The sequence below is a fragment of the Hoplias malabaricus genome, chromosome 8, assembly GCF_029633855.1.
Source record: "Hoplias malabaricus isolate fHopMal1 chromosome 8, fHopMal1.hap1, whole genome shotgun sequence".
Taxonomy (NCBI): Eukaryota; Metazoa; Chordata; class Actinopteri; order Characiformes; family Erythrinidae; genus Hoplias; species Hoplias malabaricus.
Window position 1 is genome coordinate 13137306 of NC_089807.1, and position 14511 is coordinate 13151816.

The following is a 14511-nucleotide window of genomic DNA, read 5'->3' on the forward strand; positions in this document are numbered from 1 at the left end:
AGGTTTCTTTTTGCCTGGCTCAGTTACCAATGGCCCCCTACTCCCTACATAGTGCACTAGGTATAGAAAGCTATAGTTGTAAAGGTATATAACAGTGCACTTGATGTCAGACAGGGAGTCGCTCAACAAATATCGGGAAATAAACAGGTTTCTGGATGAAATATGACACGCCATTTGTTATTTCACGCCTTTTAGAGTGCATTAGTGAGTATTGAGTCATTCAGGATTGAGCCCGTTTAATTCCCGCCCTCTGCTGAAAGTCGCTGTTTGGATTGGTTATTCTCGGCTGCCGTAAATAAAGACTGGAAGTAAAATAATTGGGTTCCAAGTGTAGCGACAGTATAGACTCTTTTTTTTTTTTACAGAAACACTTTTCCTTTACAACGATTTATAGCTTGGGTTTCTTACTAGAAGACACCTAAAATGTGTATTTTTCCCCCAGTACATAATGTGTATAAATATTTATGTTCTAGTGGATGCTGAGTAGCGCGTTAGCTCGGTTAGCCAGTCATCTGCTTCAACGAAAACAAAGCCGAAAACCAAACACGTACTGTGTAAAATAAAGACCGAAGATTCTCAGAGTGTAGCCTAGTAACGTAACAACTTGTCCTTTTAATGTACTGTGGCAGCGGTATTACTTCAGAGACACATCAGCCGTTAAAGACGATGCTAAACAACCAGCTAGCTCACTGACCTAGCTTGCTAACGGTGGGTAAAACAGTAAAAATAAGGTTGTGTATCTGTTCTATATTTTATTAGTCGACGCTGGCCTTGTCAAAAATGAGACGAAGGAGCCTGGCTATAAAAGAATGAGCACTTTTTCAGAAAAGGTTACTGAAGTCACTGAAAAGAGGTTAAAGTTGGAATCTGACTGTTTGAGCTCCTCTCCAGGCTTTCACACACACACTGCCAAAGAGGAGCAGAGCGAACCTGGGACCAAAGTACCCGGACATCTCCATCACAGAGGTTTGGAAACTTGCTTCACTCTGTGTCTCATTTACTAATCACACAGAGTCCGTATTATTGAGTTAGTCAAGTGAAATCTTGCAGTGAATTTGTAGCAGGTTAAACGATACTCTCTTTTGTCGTTATCTTATGACTTGGAGTGCATTATATAGAGACCGTAGAGTCATAAGAGGCTCCCCCGTCTGTGCATAATGCATTTCTAACAATATAAAAGTGCAGTGTCTAGTTTTTGACCTTTAATCACATTTTATGTACTTTTTTGAGAGTAAATGCTAATCACTTACACATAGTAAATACTTTTAGTTATAAAGACAGGCACACAGAGAAGTCAGGGTGTGTTCTGAGATAAGCTGACAGGTCAACGGTTTGATAAACGTGTGAGGTGAGATGGGTGTGAATGATAAGATTTCCCATATGCCCGACTTATGAGGTTTTAGCTTCATATCTGTAAAACTATTAGTCAAACAAACAAAAACCCTACAATCAGTTGCATTTTGATTTAAATTGTATGGTTTGCATCTGTGTAGTGGCTGTCCTCCACGTTGTTCACTTTGCTCTTTAACGCAGGTAGTTTGGACACTGATGTGCTAACATCAGAAATGGAGGAACCTGGAAAGGAACTTAACAGGTAAATGTTTTTAAATTTGTTTTCTACTTTGTGTTTTTCTCAGATAACTCACCCATTTCACTAATTATCCATTTCACTATATGTGACAAAGACTATGTTTTTCTTTCTTCCGCAGCAATATCACTGGTGATGTGAAGGTAGATGACATAAGAAATGACCTTCATAAATTTGCGTGCAATAGACAGGACGATCAATCAAGTGTAAAAGAAAATGATAAGCTTTTTGGTGTTCCAAAAAAACACAAAGATCTGGATGAGCCCAAACAGGACAGAATTCAAGGAAGCATTTCATCGTCAAACTCCAGCATGGATGTAAAAGGGATGTATGGACAGAGTCAGGTGAATAGCATTGTCAGTGATAATGCTGTAATCCGGAAAAAGTCCACTAATGGAGAAAAAGCCCTTGCACCTGACTCTCCAGATGCTAAACTCTGCAAGGTAACCACCACACCCACACAGAAGGCAAAACTAAGTTTATCTCTGAATACCGGTGTTAATGCGGATGTGGAGATGCTGAGCCCTGAGAGTCCAACTTGCAAAATCCCTCTATACAACAACTCAGGGGAAAATGCCCCTTTTTGCACAGCACCCCAAGCTTCTGGTGTTCGATCCTCTTCTTCTGTGGAGTCCAGTCCCTCAATTAGTCTTGGAGTTGTAAATGCGGAAGGAAATGCTGAGAAGCCTGAGATCATGGACATGGAAACAGATGAATGTGATAGACAGAGCTCTGGTGTGAGTTCTTTGTTGCCAAAAAGCAAAGCCAAGGAAGAATCTGTTGGAAACCAGTCAAAACAGTCACGAATGAGGTACACACACGCATTCATGCACACTCAATGAAATGTTTACATTTATAATACGCAAGAATCTCCAACTTAATTTCATGCTTTGTTGATTTTGTAAATAAATATAAGTATACATTTACAGAAAACACATCTTGCACAAATCTAAGGACAATTACTGTATATTTGCTAAATTAAAGATGTAGAGAATGAAATAATAAAACATAACATGCAGCCAAGGCAAAAATTGTAGCATATTATATATCTTATCTTTTATTTCTTTTGAGTGCGTTAAACTAAATAAACAAATAAATTGGAACTGAGAACTTAAATAACAGAAAATGTCACTATTCTGTTGGTTCCTGTTCTCCTTTTGTCTGCATGGGTTTCCTCTTGGTTCTCTGGTTTCCTCCCACAGTACCAACGTAAAACCACGTTGGTAGGTGGATTGGCCATGTAAAAGTGTCCAGAGTTGTGTGTGAGTGTGTGGTGCTCTGTGATGGACTTGGAACCCGGTCCACGGTGTGTTCTTGCCTTGTGCTCAGTGATTCTGTGTAGGTTCGGCACCAGCCGTGACCCTGATCTGGATGAGCAGTTACAGATAACGAATGGTCAACTGAATGGAAGTTTTTAATCTTATTATTTATTAAATATGACCAGTGGTGTTCAATTGTTTGCATCTATCTATATTATAAGAAAATAGAATAGACATTGTATAGAATCTTTTGACAGTTTTTTTAATGTTTTCTTTAGTGAGTCCAAGCCAGTGTCTATGATGCGCAGTGATAAAAAATGGTTGGGAACTCCTATAGAGAAACTGAGGAGGATGCCACAGTGTGGACAACCTCTACCACAGCTCAGGGCAATAGATAACCACAAAGTCCTGATCAGGGTAAGTTGTAACCTGATGCTCTATTGCAGGGGTGTCAAACCAAATCCACGGAGGGCCGTGTGGGTGCAGGTGTTCTTTCCAACCACGTAAAAGCCCCACACTACTGAAAGTCAAGATCTATTGATTAGATCCAATGATTAAACACAGGTGGAATGAGGTGTGGCTTCTGCGTGGTTGGAAAGAAAACCTGCACCCACACGGCCCTCCGTGGATCTGGTTTGACACCCCTGCTCTATTGTTTTAAGCCGCAGCCCTGAGGTTGTCTGGCAGTTTGTGTCTGGTTAGACGCCGCTGACACTCTAATAGACTGCTATATACCTTCTTATACACTGAGTAATTGATTGTACATCTATCATATTCACTGTTTAGAAATTGGTTTACCAAGTTACAATTCTTTTGTTAAGTTTAACCTTTACACTCTTAAAAACAAAAATTAAATAAATAAATTAAATAAATGTGCTGGTGGCATGTGTACACAGATGTTTCATTTGATAGCGGAAAAATACATTTAGAGCCTTGTCATAAAGTTGTAGCTGTAGGGCAGTTGACCAAGTGACCATGTGTTTTAAAGGAAACTTTGAACTGATGCACTACATACAGACTGCTTTATCTGATTAATACATTACTAGGGTAATGCAGTTTTATGATAATATTGTACATTTTTAAAACTGAATTTCTACAAGAACTGCCAGTATTCTGGTGAATAACACAATGTGTGTCATGTCCCATTGCTTTACAGACAGACCTGCTCAAAGAAGGTGATGTTCCTGTTCCATACCCTAGCAAATTCCGAGATGCCTGGGATGATATGAACGTCAAGATGCCCTGCTCTGAAAAAAACCTGTTTCCTGTGGAGAATGAGGTACTTCCTGCCTTAGGTTACATGTAATTGCAAAGGTTAAATCCAGTAATGGAGGATTCAGGCACTAATTAGGCTACCAATGAGATGTATTAATGAGTAAACACAGTTGTGACACTGTTATAGTTTATTAGTGGTGTAAAAGGTTTTTTTTTTTTTAAATAAAAGGATGGAAGCGGGGTGCAGAGCCGATGGGAGTTAATTCGGTCTGCCTTGGAAAGTGGATGCAAAAGTTCCCTTGATATTCGGGTGAGTTTCATTATTACATTATTCGTTACTTCGTTACATTATTCGTTATCTTATTTGTGAATCAAAATCATTTCAAGACATAAATATGTCTGTATTATTATAACATTCTCAATAAAATGTTATTGAGAATGCACAGTAATTAAGTCAATGTTAAAATGTAGTGAAATGGAAAAGGAAATAATTTGATCACTGAATTTTATCTGCACGTGTTGTTACAAAAATCACCAGAAGATGGCAGCATTGATGTGTGACAAATTTGTTTTAAAAATTGTGTGAAATTTGATGTGCAAATATTTAAATAAATATAGCGTGAATAAGTATTAATTTCATTAAAACACCTTCTGAATTATGTTTTCTAATGAGGCAGCTTTACTCTTACAGGATGCAATATTGAGTTACAACACTGCTCATGCAAAGAGATGGGACTTCACAGCTTTAAATGTTCTCTGCACTGATGTAAGTAGTGCCTTTGTAGAGTTTTCAAGGGTTCCTTTGGTAATGTGAACTCTAGTGTTAACAGTAGAACCTTTTTTATTAGACTTGCATTTTGTGTATTGAGGTGAATTACATAAATTTTCATCATAGTTATCCTTTAATTGTGATTGAATGTGAGATGCGTGGTCAGTTGTAGGAAGTGTGAGTCACAACTGGGTGTAACAGATGTCTGTAGAATAAATGTCACAAAAAAGAGTCATGAACAGATTGTTTGATGCCAGAGGCATTTGAACTATAGTGACCAGATATGTCTCCAGCCCAAACATGTTTCAGTTCATGAAAGAGTGGTACATTCAGTGAGCTTGATGGTTAAAGTGGAAAAGAAAAATGTTTAATGGATAGGGCTGTAATTTCTTAAAAAAAAAAAAAGTAGTAATGAGACTATTATGCATGGTTGACTGTTGTGTGTGTGTGTATATATATATATATATATATATATATATATAGCAGATGAGAGGCAGTTGGGCTTTATGAGAAATTGTCTGAAATATATAATTGTTGATTAATAATATCGGGGGGCGACACAGTGGCGCAGCAGGTAGTGTCGCAGTCACACAGCTCCAGGGGCCTGGAGGTTGTGGGTTCGATTCCCGCTCTGGGTGACTGTCTGTGAGGAGTTGGTTTGTTCTCCCCGTGTCTGTGTGGGTTTCCTCCGGGTGCTCCGGTTTCCTCCCACAGTCCAAAAACACATGTAGGTGGATTGGCAAAATTGTCCGTAGGTGTGAGTGTGTGAGTGAATGTGTGTGTGTGTCTTTGCTGCCCTGTGAAGGACTGGCTCCCCCTCCAGGGTGTATTCCCGCCTTGCGGGATTCCAGGTAGGCTCTGGACAGATAATGAATGAATGATAATAATATCGGACAAAATGTATGGGTTTGGATTAATGGGTTTTCTTGCATTAGCACTAATATAAAATAAATTAGACAATAAAACCCTGTTTAGCTAAATCCACAGCAGTCTTTTTTTATATTTTCCTATATGATATATATTCTTACCTCCAAGTTTGTTATTGGTATGGGGTCACACAATTTTTATCTATCTGGTGCTAGAATAAAATGTGTCTGTCTGGAAATGCTTCTGAAGTCACTGTATCAGTTGTTTCCTAAAAGATTATGGTTGTGTAACATGCAAGACCAAGGTGAAGAATTATTGTGAATGAGGAGCATATATAAAGTGATGAGGCATGAAGTGTTTATTGCTGTGTCACTGTATGACTTCTGGAGCAGATAGATGAAGCAGTTTACCTAATGAGAGTCTAAATGCTGTCTCTCTTAGAGTGTAACTCTGGCGTTAATTTAGTGCCACAATAAGTATGTTGCGTTGTTCAGTCATAGTGACGGAGCAGCTCACCTCTATGTGGCTGCGTAGCCGGCAGCCTGCGTCTGGTCCTTCTGGTGCCTGATCCCTCAGGGACCTCCTGACTTCCAGCAGCAGCCAATTAAAGCAGAGGTGGGCATTCAGTGTGACGAGCAACAGCTGGCATAGAGAGGGGGGGGCGTGTTTACCTACTTACTGCCAGTAAACACGTTCAACAGATGGGCTGCACTCTTATATAGATCCTGGCCTTATGAAGATCATCTTAAGGAAGATGTGAGGGAAGGGTTTAGAGCATAAGATCTCTTTTGAGGTGACGTTACTGTATACTGACCAAGTTAAAATCATTTTGTGCTTTCCTGAGGTCTGCTATGATAACAAGGTTACACAAGCTACATTTGACTTGTGAGAACGACTGAAGTGGAGCTTCATATTAAAATGCGTTTTATACATTATATACACTTTTATTATTTCTTAAGAGTTCTAAAGAGACAAACATCCATAATAAATCACTGTCCAAAGAAAAGCATGTCATCTTCAAAATAGTACATTTAAATGATAAGGAAAATATCTTCTTAAATCTTAGTGGATGTCTACGTGTACTCCAGGTAATTTTTGAACATTTCTATTGATCCGTTCATCATGAACTTTGTACACAATGTGAAGAACAGCTGTTTTGTTGAAATGATGTAATAAACCTATAATCAACAAAAATGGAGATGCATGTTTATTTGGACAGCGACGATATAAACTGCATTCTTAATGTGACAGAAAACCTAATGGTTCTTTGTCAGTGATTTCACAGGTCATATTTTTTAAATGCCCTGGGATCTAGCAGAATATATATATATGTAAATGTATTCCCATTCATACTGTAACATTGGTGAATTATGATACATTGATAAATATTCAGAGGTCCTTTTTGTGCTTGCCAGTTGTTTTTATTAATTATATAACTTGTGTGCCTCTGCCAATAGCTCTGCCTTTCTCTGTCCTGCTAAAAATAATTTTACTGGGAAACGTCAGCCTACTGTAAATCAATAGCTAGCTGTGTCAGTTTTATGGCTCAATCCACTTTAATTAAATTGAGCCATAAAATCTGTGAGGGGCCTAATCAAAGCCATTAGCAAAGTGCGATTTGCTGTAATGGAATGAACATTAATGGATCAGTTTTTAAAATGTTCTTTTAGTTACTAGTTAGAATTAGCCAGTTTTTCATTTTACCAAATGTATAGTATATCTCCATGGGATGTTGGAGAATTGATCTTTAGATGGCATTTGCTGCTGTCATATTTTATGTCATTGGAGGAACTGTAGTAAGAGCAACTAATATTTGTCTATAATATTGAGTACAGAGTCATTCCGAGCTTGCTGTCATTGACTGTTAGATATTGGTTTCATAACTTGGTTAATGAATTTTCAGTTAACAGTACATTACCAAACATGTATAAACATGGCAATGTCAGAGCATTTACAAGTTAAATATTAGTTTGGGTAATAGAATATTTATATTACATTTAAAAATACACATTTCTCTATCTAATCAACAGAGGGCACTGCTATCCCTTACCTATTTTATGTTTTTTGTGGAAACAAATGTGTTTCTCTAAACTGCATATTCCCAGGTTTAGAGAGCTTATATTGTGGCTTTTATAGCCCACAAATACCCATTCATTCAGTCTCACAAGCTCACTCATACATGCTCCTATACTCGTTTCATGCCTGTAGGGTTTGTAAAACAATTTCTGTTTAAAAATGCCAAGCTCTAGATGCTAATCTAAAGATTCAAGATCTTGATTACATTTTGGTGCAGTTCTGCAGGACTGAAATACAGTAACTGTCACAAGGTCCTGTGATTGACGACTGAGGTATAGTGGCTATGGAAATAAGGGCAGGGGGCCTGTCTAGTAAATTGTTATGAAAGCATTGATAAAATGAAAGTGAGCTGGAGTCTGATAAATGTCAGCAGGACCTGCACTATTGAATGCCCTCTGCTCACATAAACATTCATTTGTTTAGATCGTATCCTGCGCATTGGGAATCCTCAAAGCACAGTCTGTTCTTTGCTACAGAGAGAGAAGTAAAGCAAGTGGTCATCCCACAATTTTTTTAAACGCACTTGGGTGGGGAGGAATTCCCGTAGGATACACCACTCTTACATGTGCCCTACCTCCTGACTCTTTTGGAGAGTATAAAGCTAATAGAGTTCTATTTGGGCACAAGGGAAGTGTATTAGTGCAGACAGATCGCAGTGCTGCCTGAGCAGGGTGTGGAAAGGAGGATGCTTTGATTTAGAAAGCCTTAACTCTTGCTACTTCGGCGTGGCCCCGTCCCCCCGTCAGCCAGTCTAATTCATTATGCCCAGAGGAGCGCTTTATGATGTCAGTCGGGTCATTACTTATGACAGTGTTTAGTCAGGTCTTCTTTGCAGCCGTATAAATGCTTCTTGGCAAAATTGTCAGTCAGCTTCCTGTCCAGAAGTGCCCTGCACCGCCTTCAGCTCCTTGGCCATTTGCATCTGTTCCAGGAATCCCATTTAATCAGCAGAGCATGCCCAGTAACCTTGATGAAATGAGGCTGGTGACGGATCGCCAGGACGATCGCAGCCAATATGTTTGTAAATAACTATGCTGTAAATCTCCGTGATGGTAAAACAGCAGCATATTTGTTTTTGCAGAAATCACACTCTGCTGCTGAGCCAGCTAGTATGGCCTGAATTCCCTTGGCAAGACACTGGGTATTGCAAAGCAATGCTATTTGTCTGGTCTTGGACGTATGGAGTGGGAGGTTGACCATATTTTAGCTGTGGCAAAAGGGAACTAAACACTGTCTGACACCCTCTATTCTTATTTCCTCTCCAGTGATGTCATTACCCATTGGGAGATCCTTTGTTATTACACTATCATGCTTTTGTAACCTCTGTACTTTGGATTTGGACTTGTTATGTTCTTGCTAGATATGAAAGGGCCTGAATGATATTGTTTGTTCCCCATTGTAAGAGATACACTTGTTTTTAATTCTGAAGCTCAGAAATTCTGTTTCGGGTACCTTTGACCATGGAAAAATAAGAAAAGCAGGAATGTCAGAGTAATGTTCAGTGATGTACATTGGTAAGATTACTATGTGAGGTTTTGTGTTTGTAACTCCAATGCATAGATTCGTAATCATGACACAGGTCTTGGAATTATTATTTTATTGACATGTAAATCAAATTGGCTGCAAATTATTCTCTTAAGCTAAGTCATGGTTAATTGCTATGATGAATATGCTGTTAAAGGAATCTTCTTATTTTACTTGTTTATAGGAGGAATATATTAACATGTCCATGTAAAAAAAAAAGTAAGCATTTATCATTAGTAGCATTTGTGTCGTGTTTTAAATACAAACCCAGATATAGACTCCTGTATTCATTTCCACAGTAAGTACATCCCCTGGCAGAAAGGTTATGGAATCACCACACTTTGTGGAGGTTTATTCAGCCTTTTCACTTGGCAAATAAATTACAGACATAAAGCCATTTCCTTTTGATCATGGCCCTGTGACATAGATCTACAAAATTACATTAAATTGTTGGAAATAATAGATTTTTTTTAAATCAATTAGAGGACAAAACATGGAATTACTGTGCTGGGGGAAATATCGTTAATCACCATTTTAATGTGTGTTTCTAAAACAAATACTTGCAAATAGTAAAATATTAAATAAAATAAAATGTACAGATGCAGTACAGTGGGAGTGTTTATAGACCTTAATGAGCTGTCAGATGATTGAGAGAAACATGTTCCCAATTAGGGTTGTCAACTGAAGCAAATGAAGGGATAAAGTCTTTGAAGAATGAAATTCATAATACAGTGTGGCATATTGTGTTGATTGTTCCCAGACAGCTGTGTTTTAAAACTGGTTGTAGGTATAAACAAAGTAGGAAAGCTATAAAAGGAAAACATACAGGTAGAACACAGAACACGTCAAAGCATCAGGAGAGAACACTCCAAGAAATATATCCTCAAAACTGAAATATAAAACAAATGGACGGAGACAGAAGACAGTGGTTTTGACAAAACCGAAAGAAATGGGCTGAATAAGATGGAATTTACAAAAAGAAAAGCCAAATGAAAATCAGTACTAACACCTAAAGGAAGGAAACAAAGTTGCAGGGCTATAAAAAGGCAATCATAGAATATCATGAATATGCATTGGTCAAGGGGATGAGGATGGAACTTTTTGACTGGTGTCGTTCCATTGAAACAATGAAAAGATGAAAATCACGTTTTCCCACTCATTTATGATATGGGGTTGCATATAAGGCAGAGAACCAGAGGAGAGGGCAAAGATTCCTAAAGCTTTTCTTCAGGAAAAGCATGTCAACTTAACAACAAGGATCTCAATCCTGTTGAAAATTTATGATGTGATTGTAAAACATTGATCCATGACAAGGTTTAATCATTCCAAGCGGATCTGGCATTTATTATGTGCCATTAATTCATAACATAATATGTGTGAGGTGTGTTTCATGAAGTCAAAATATTCAGGTATTAAACAGAAATTATTTTGTGTCATTTGTTGTATATATTGATATGAAGAAAAAAGCTAACAAACCTGGGTGTACACCCTCTAAGTGTGGTGATTCCATAATCTTTCTCAGGGAAGGCAAATGTTAAACACTGTTAATTTTTTCCACAGGGGTTGGAGCACTCTGAGGTGCAGTATCTCTTTGATGTCATTCTGCCTGAGATGGTAAAATTAGCCCTGAGTGCCCCTAAGATTTGTACCCAGGTAAGCCTCACACTCATATATATGATTAGGTGGCCTGGAAAGTGTTGCTATACTTGTTGTATTTCTGTATCATATTTCCTCTTATCATGAAAAAGAACATGTTGAACTGGGACAGATGCAGGCCTGGTTGGACAGAGGCAGTGGGATGAAAGTGCCTGGCAGGTGTTCTAGGTTAACAGGCTCTCAGAGCTGCTGGGTGAAGGAGCTGGCTGGTGAAGGACACCACCACATCTGCAGCAGCAGCCTCATTAGGAGCAGAGCTAATGGAGGCCAAAGGAAGCCATCCGGCAAGCACTTTACTGCCTTGTGCATTCATACGAGAGGCTTTAAAACTGCTTCCCAGGGATTATTAGCCAAATGCTTCAAAAATGCAGCATACCTTTCAGATTTTTTTCCCCTAACTTTTTTTAAAAGCAATTTGCCTTTTATTTTATTCATACTTGTGGTGGGAAAATGCAGTATTATGGTCGTACACTCAAGAATAGCTCAGCCATGTACTACAAATCCTCAGTGAATGTTTCCTGTACCACTGCGACAGATTTTCCAGCTTTTGAACTCGTTGTGAGTAAAGTCAAGATCCACTATCACAGGATGAGTCCATTCTATCCTGAATGTTTGGCTAACTCACTCTAATGGGAGTGAGAGCTGAGCTGAACAGCCTCAGACAGATCAATAAGACCTCTTCTCGACTTTGTCAGTGCCTCTCCTCACTGTAGAGCCAGCACTAGTGTACATAACAGAACTACTGTATATTACAGTATTTGACTGAATGAATGTGAAATCACATATCTGATGAATCTGTGATGTATTGTGCTGTTCCTGGTTCAGATTGAGTATGATTTTGCTCTTTTACTGCCCTCAGCACTACCAGGTATAGGTCTATCACGGTAATTACTTTCTCGGCTTATAATACAATATATGGACAGTTCCTCAATAATGTTTTACTGACCTCAGTATTGGCCATTATGTTAACGTTCATGTTAGTTTACAGAAGAATGTACATCACCCATATTTTAGCCAGTCGATCTGTTCTGTTGTCCTCTGGTCTCTGTCCTGTGACTGTTATATTGATTTGTTTGAAAAAAAGTTTTCTTTTGTTTTATTTATTTTGAATATTAAAACATTAATTATATTCCAATCCCAGTGTCTGAATATTCTACTACTTTGCTAAAAGATTATTTCTCTTTAAACACTAGGTAAGATTTGGGTTTTCTGCTTGTGGATCTCCCCCTAATGTGAATTTTTACAGCACTGTACTGAAATCAGAGAGAGGAGTTTAGAAAATCAGAAGTTATATAGTGCAGTTTCTACAGAGCCGAGACTATGATTGAGGCCCTGTTCTCCCTATTACGGCTCAGTGGAGTATCACAATTTCGAAGCAGTAATTTTAAGGTAAAAATATTATGTAGTGTTTCTTTAAAAGGGTGTAATTGCATTATTGTTATAACACTATATTGCTGTCATTTTAGACCATTTTATGTTAGTGTACTATATCGCACCTATATCATGGACACGGGAACCACGGGGGAAAAAATGGCTATTGTGACAGGCCTAACCAGATATCCATTTGGCGGTGCCTCTTAATGGAAGTGTAAATGAGCCAAATAATCGTTATTTTATTTAGCCAGTGTAGTGATGCTCCATAGAATAACAAGATAGAGTAAATAACATTGCAGAGTGAAGTAAATCGTTTTGGTTCTTAAGAAAAGTTGTACTCTCTACGCCATCTTTTTATTCTATACTATACAAACTGAATAAGGTTTGAACAAGATCTCTTTTTTTTTGTATAGCTGTTGTTGTCTGTTAAGTTTAGTTATTTTCTGATTAAAAATGAATATGTGAAGTCTCTCTGGGTTAGTAGCATTTTATATTTATGTACTGGTTATTAATGCTTTTATTGATTAGTCAGCTGCATTGCCCCAAAGAGGGTCTTTAAGCCCAATCAGTGAAGATGGATGGTACTATGTGCATGCTGCTGGCTTATGGTTGAATCCAGCAGGGCACTTTAATTACTCTTGGCCATTTGCTTAATGTAATTTTGCCTCTCTGTTTGGTCAGTTGCTAAACTAATTACGTTTCTCTTCCTCCCCCTTCTACCCCACCCCGTCCTTTGTTGCAGCCAATCCCCCTTCTTAAACTGAACATGAATCAGTCCCTGACCATGTCACAGGAACAAATTGCCTGCTTGCTGGCAAACGCCTTTTTCTGTACATTCCCCAGACGCAACTCCCGCAAGTCTGAGTACTCCAACTATCCTGAAATTAATTTCTACAGGTAACTTGCTTCTTCTCAACAATACTCAAGGTGTCACTGCTCTTGAAAGCTGTTATACATTGGAAGATATAGGTATTGATCTTGGAAGAGGTTTAGTTTGCTCCCTGATTTCTTTGTACCTTATCTCAGAAGGCTAATTTGCCTCATCCATATAAGTCTTTTACTGTTATGAAGCCCCTTTAACATTTTGATCTAAAGAATTATGGAGTGTAATAGACAATGTGTTTATGTGGAGCATGTCTTGAATCTAATTACTTTCACACTTTCATTTGCTGACAAATAAACTCAGAATGATTAGCAAAAAAATTATAGTTTATAATAAAAAAATTCCAAGTTAAAGGCTGAGTTTGTTGGAAGAATTTGTAATTAATCCATTTAAATATCCATTTGCTGTCCAATAGGGGGCACTAATGTTTAAGGAATATTATTAAAAATGAACACTGATCAGCTGCACCCCAGATTGTTAGAATTCTTTCTCACATTACAAACATTTCTGAACTTATTATTAAGTCTAAAGAGAGTAAGCATATACTCCTGTATTTTGATTCCACAATTTGTCCTCTGATGACTTTGCTGCTGCTTGTTAACTTTTATGGATTCATCTTTGGTGCTTTCCAGTGTAGGATAAAATGTGTTGGTGTGCCTCCTCTTTTGTGCAGTAGCTGTGTAAATCTGCTCATGTGGCACAATACCAATCTCAAACTGTGTTGCTAAGTGGACTCATGTAAAGTTCACTGCCATTAATCCGTTGTCTGCTGCTATACAGTATCAGTTTCTATACAGGGTTTTTTTTCCCCAATGATTGACACCATTCGGTTTCTTTTGCCTGGTTTTTGTCTTATCAGAAGTTCAGTAATTTTTCTAGAATCTACTTATACCAGGGAGTCATGTCTGGGAAGTGATGTCTGTTGAAGAAGTAATATTGAGACTTATTGAATTCACAAGGGTGAAAATGTAGTTAAGATAGTAATAGGCCTAGCTATCAGCAGTACTTGCTCCTGTCTTGATGGACAGTGGCCTTTCTTTTCTTTTAATTTATCTTTTGGTTTTAAGTAGGATTTGGCATTTTAGTAATGTTTATTTTAGTATGTTATTTAAAAAAAGTGTCATCCCAATATTAATTACAGTTATTAGATGAGCGTTTATAGCAGTCTTATTTTTTTCTTTTTTGTGTTATAATCCTCACCAAACCTGACCACTATTTAGCATTTAATTTTTGGATTCTTGACAAATTTTGCATTGTATGTTTTTGGGCTTTTGTTTTATTTTTGTTTTTGTTTTCTTAA

At 37.9% G+C, this 14511-nt stretch overlaps 1 protein-coding gene across 3 annotated transcripts in view; it reads left to right on the top strand.

The window, feature by feature from the left end:
- The first annotated feature begins 296 nt into the window (after positions 1-296).
- The window catches only part of parga (poly (ADP-ribose) glycohydrolase a), a 30255-nt gene continuing 16040 nt past the window's right edge, over positions 297-14511 (top strand). The window contains exons 1-10 of one of the 3 annotated variants that reach the window (XM_066679135.1): positions 297-708; positions 892-966; positions 1534-1594; positions 1710-2399; positions 3126-3264; positions 4004-4126; positions 4292-4372; positions 4754-4828; positions 10859-10951; positions 13071-13225. In XM_066679135.1, the coding sequence (XP_066535232.1) occupies positions 1566-1594; positions 1710-2399; positions 3126-3264; positions 4004-4126; positions 4292-4372; positions 4754-4828; positions 10859-10951; positions 13071-13225 (1385 nt within the window). In that variant the 5' untranslated portion in view covers positions 297-708; positions 892-966; positions 1534-1565. Of the gene's footprint in view, positions 709-809; positions 967-1533; positions 1595-1709; positions 2400-3125; positions 3265-4003; positions 4127-4291; positions 4373-4753; positions 4829-10858; positions 10952-13070; positions 13226-14511 lie in introns of those variants that run through there. The other 2 variants (XM_066679136.1, XM_066679134.1) reach the window with 2 other exon arrangements.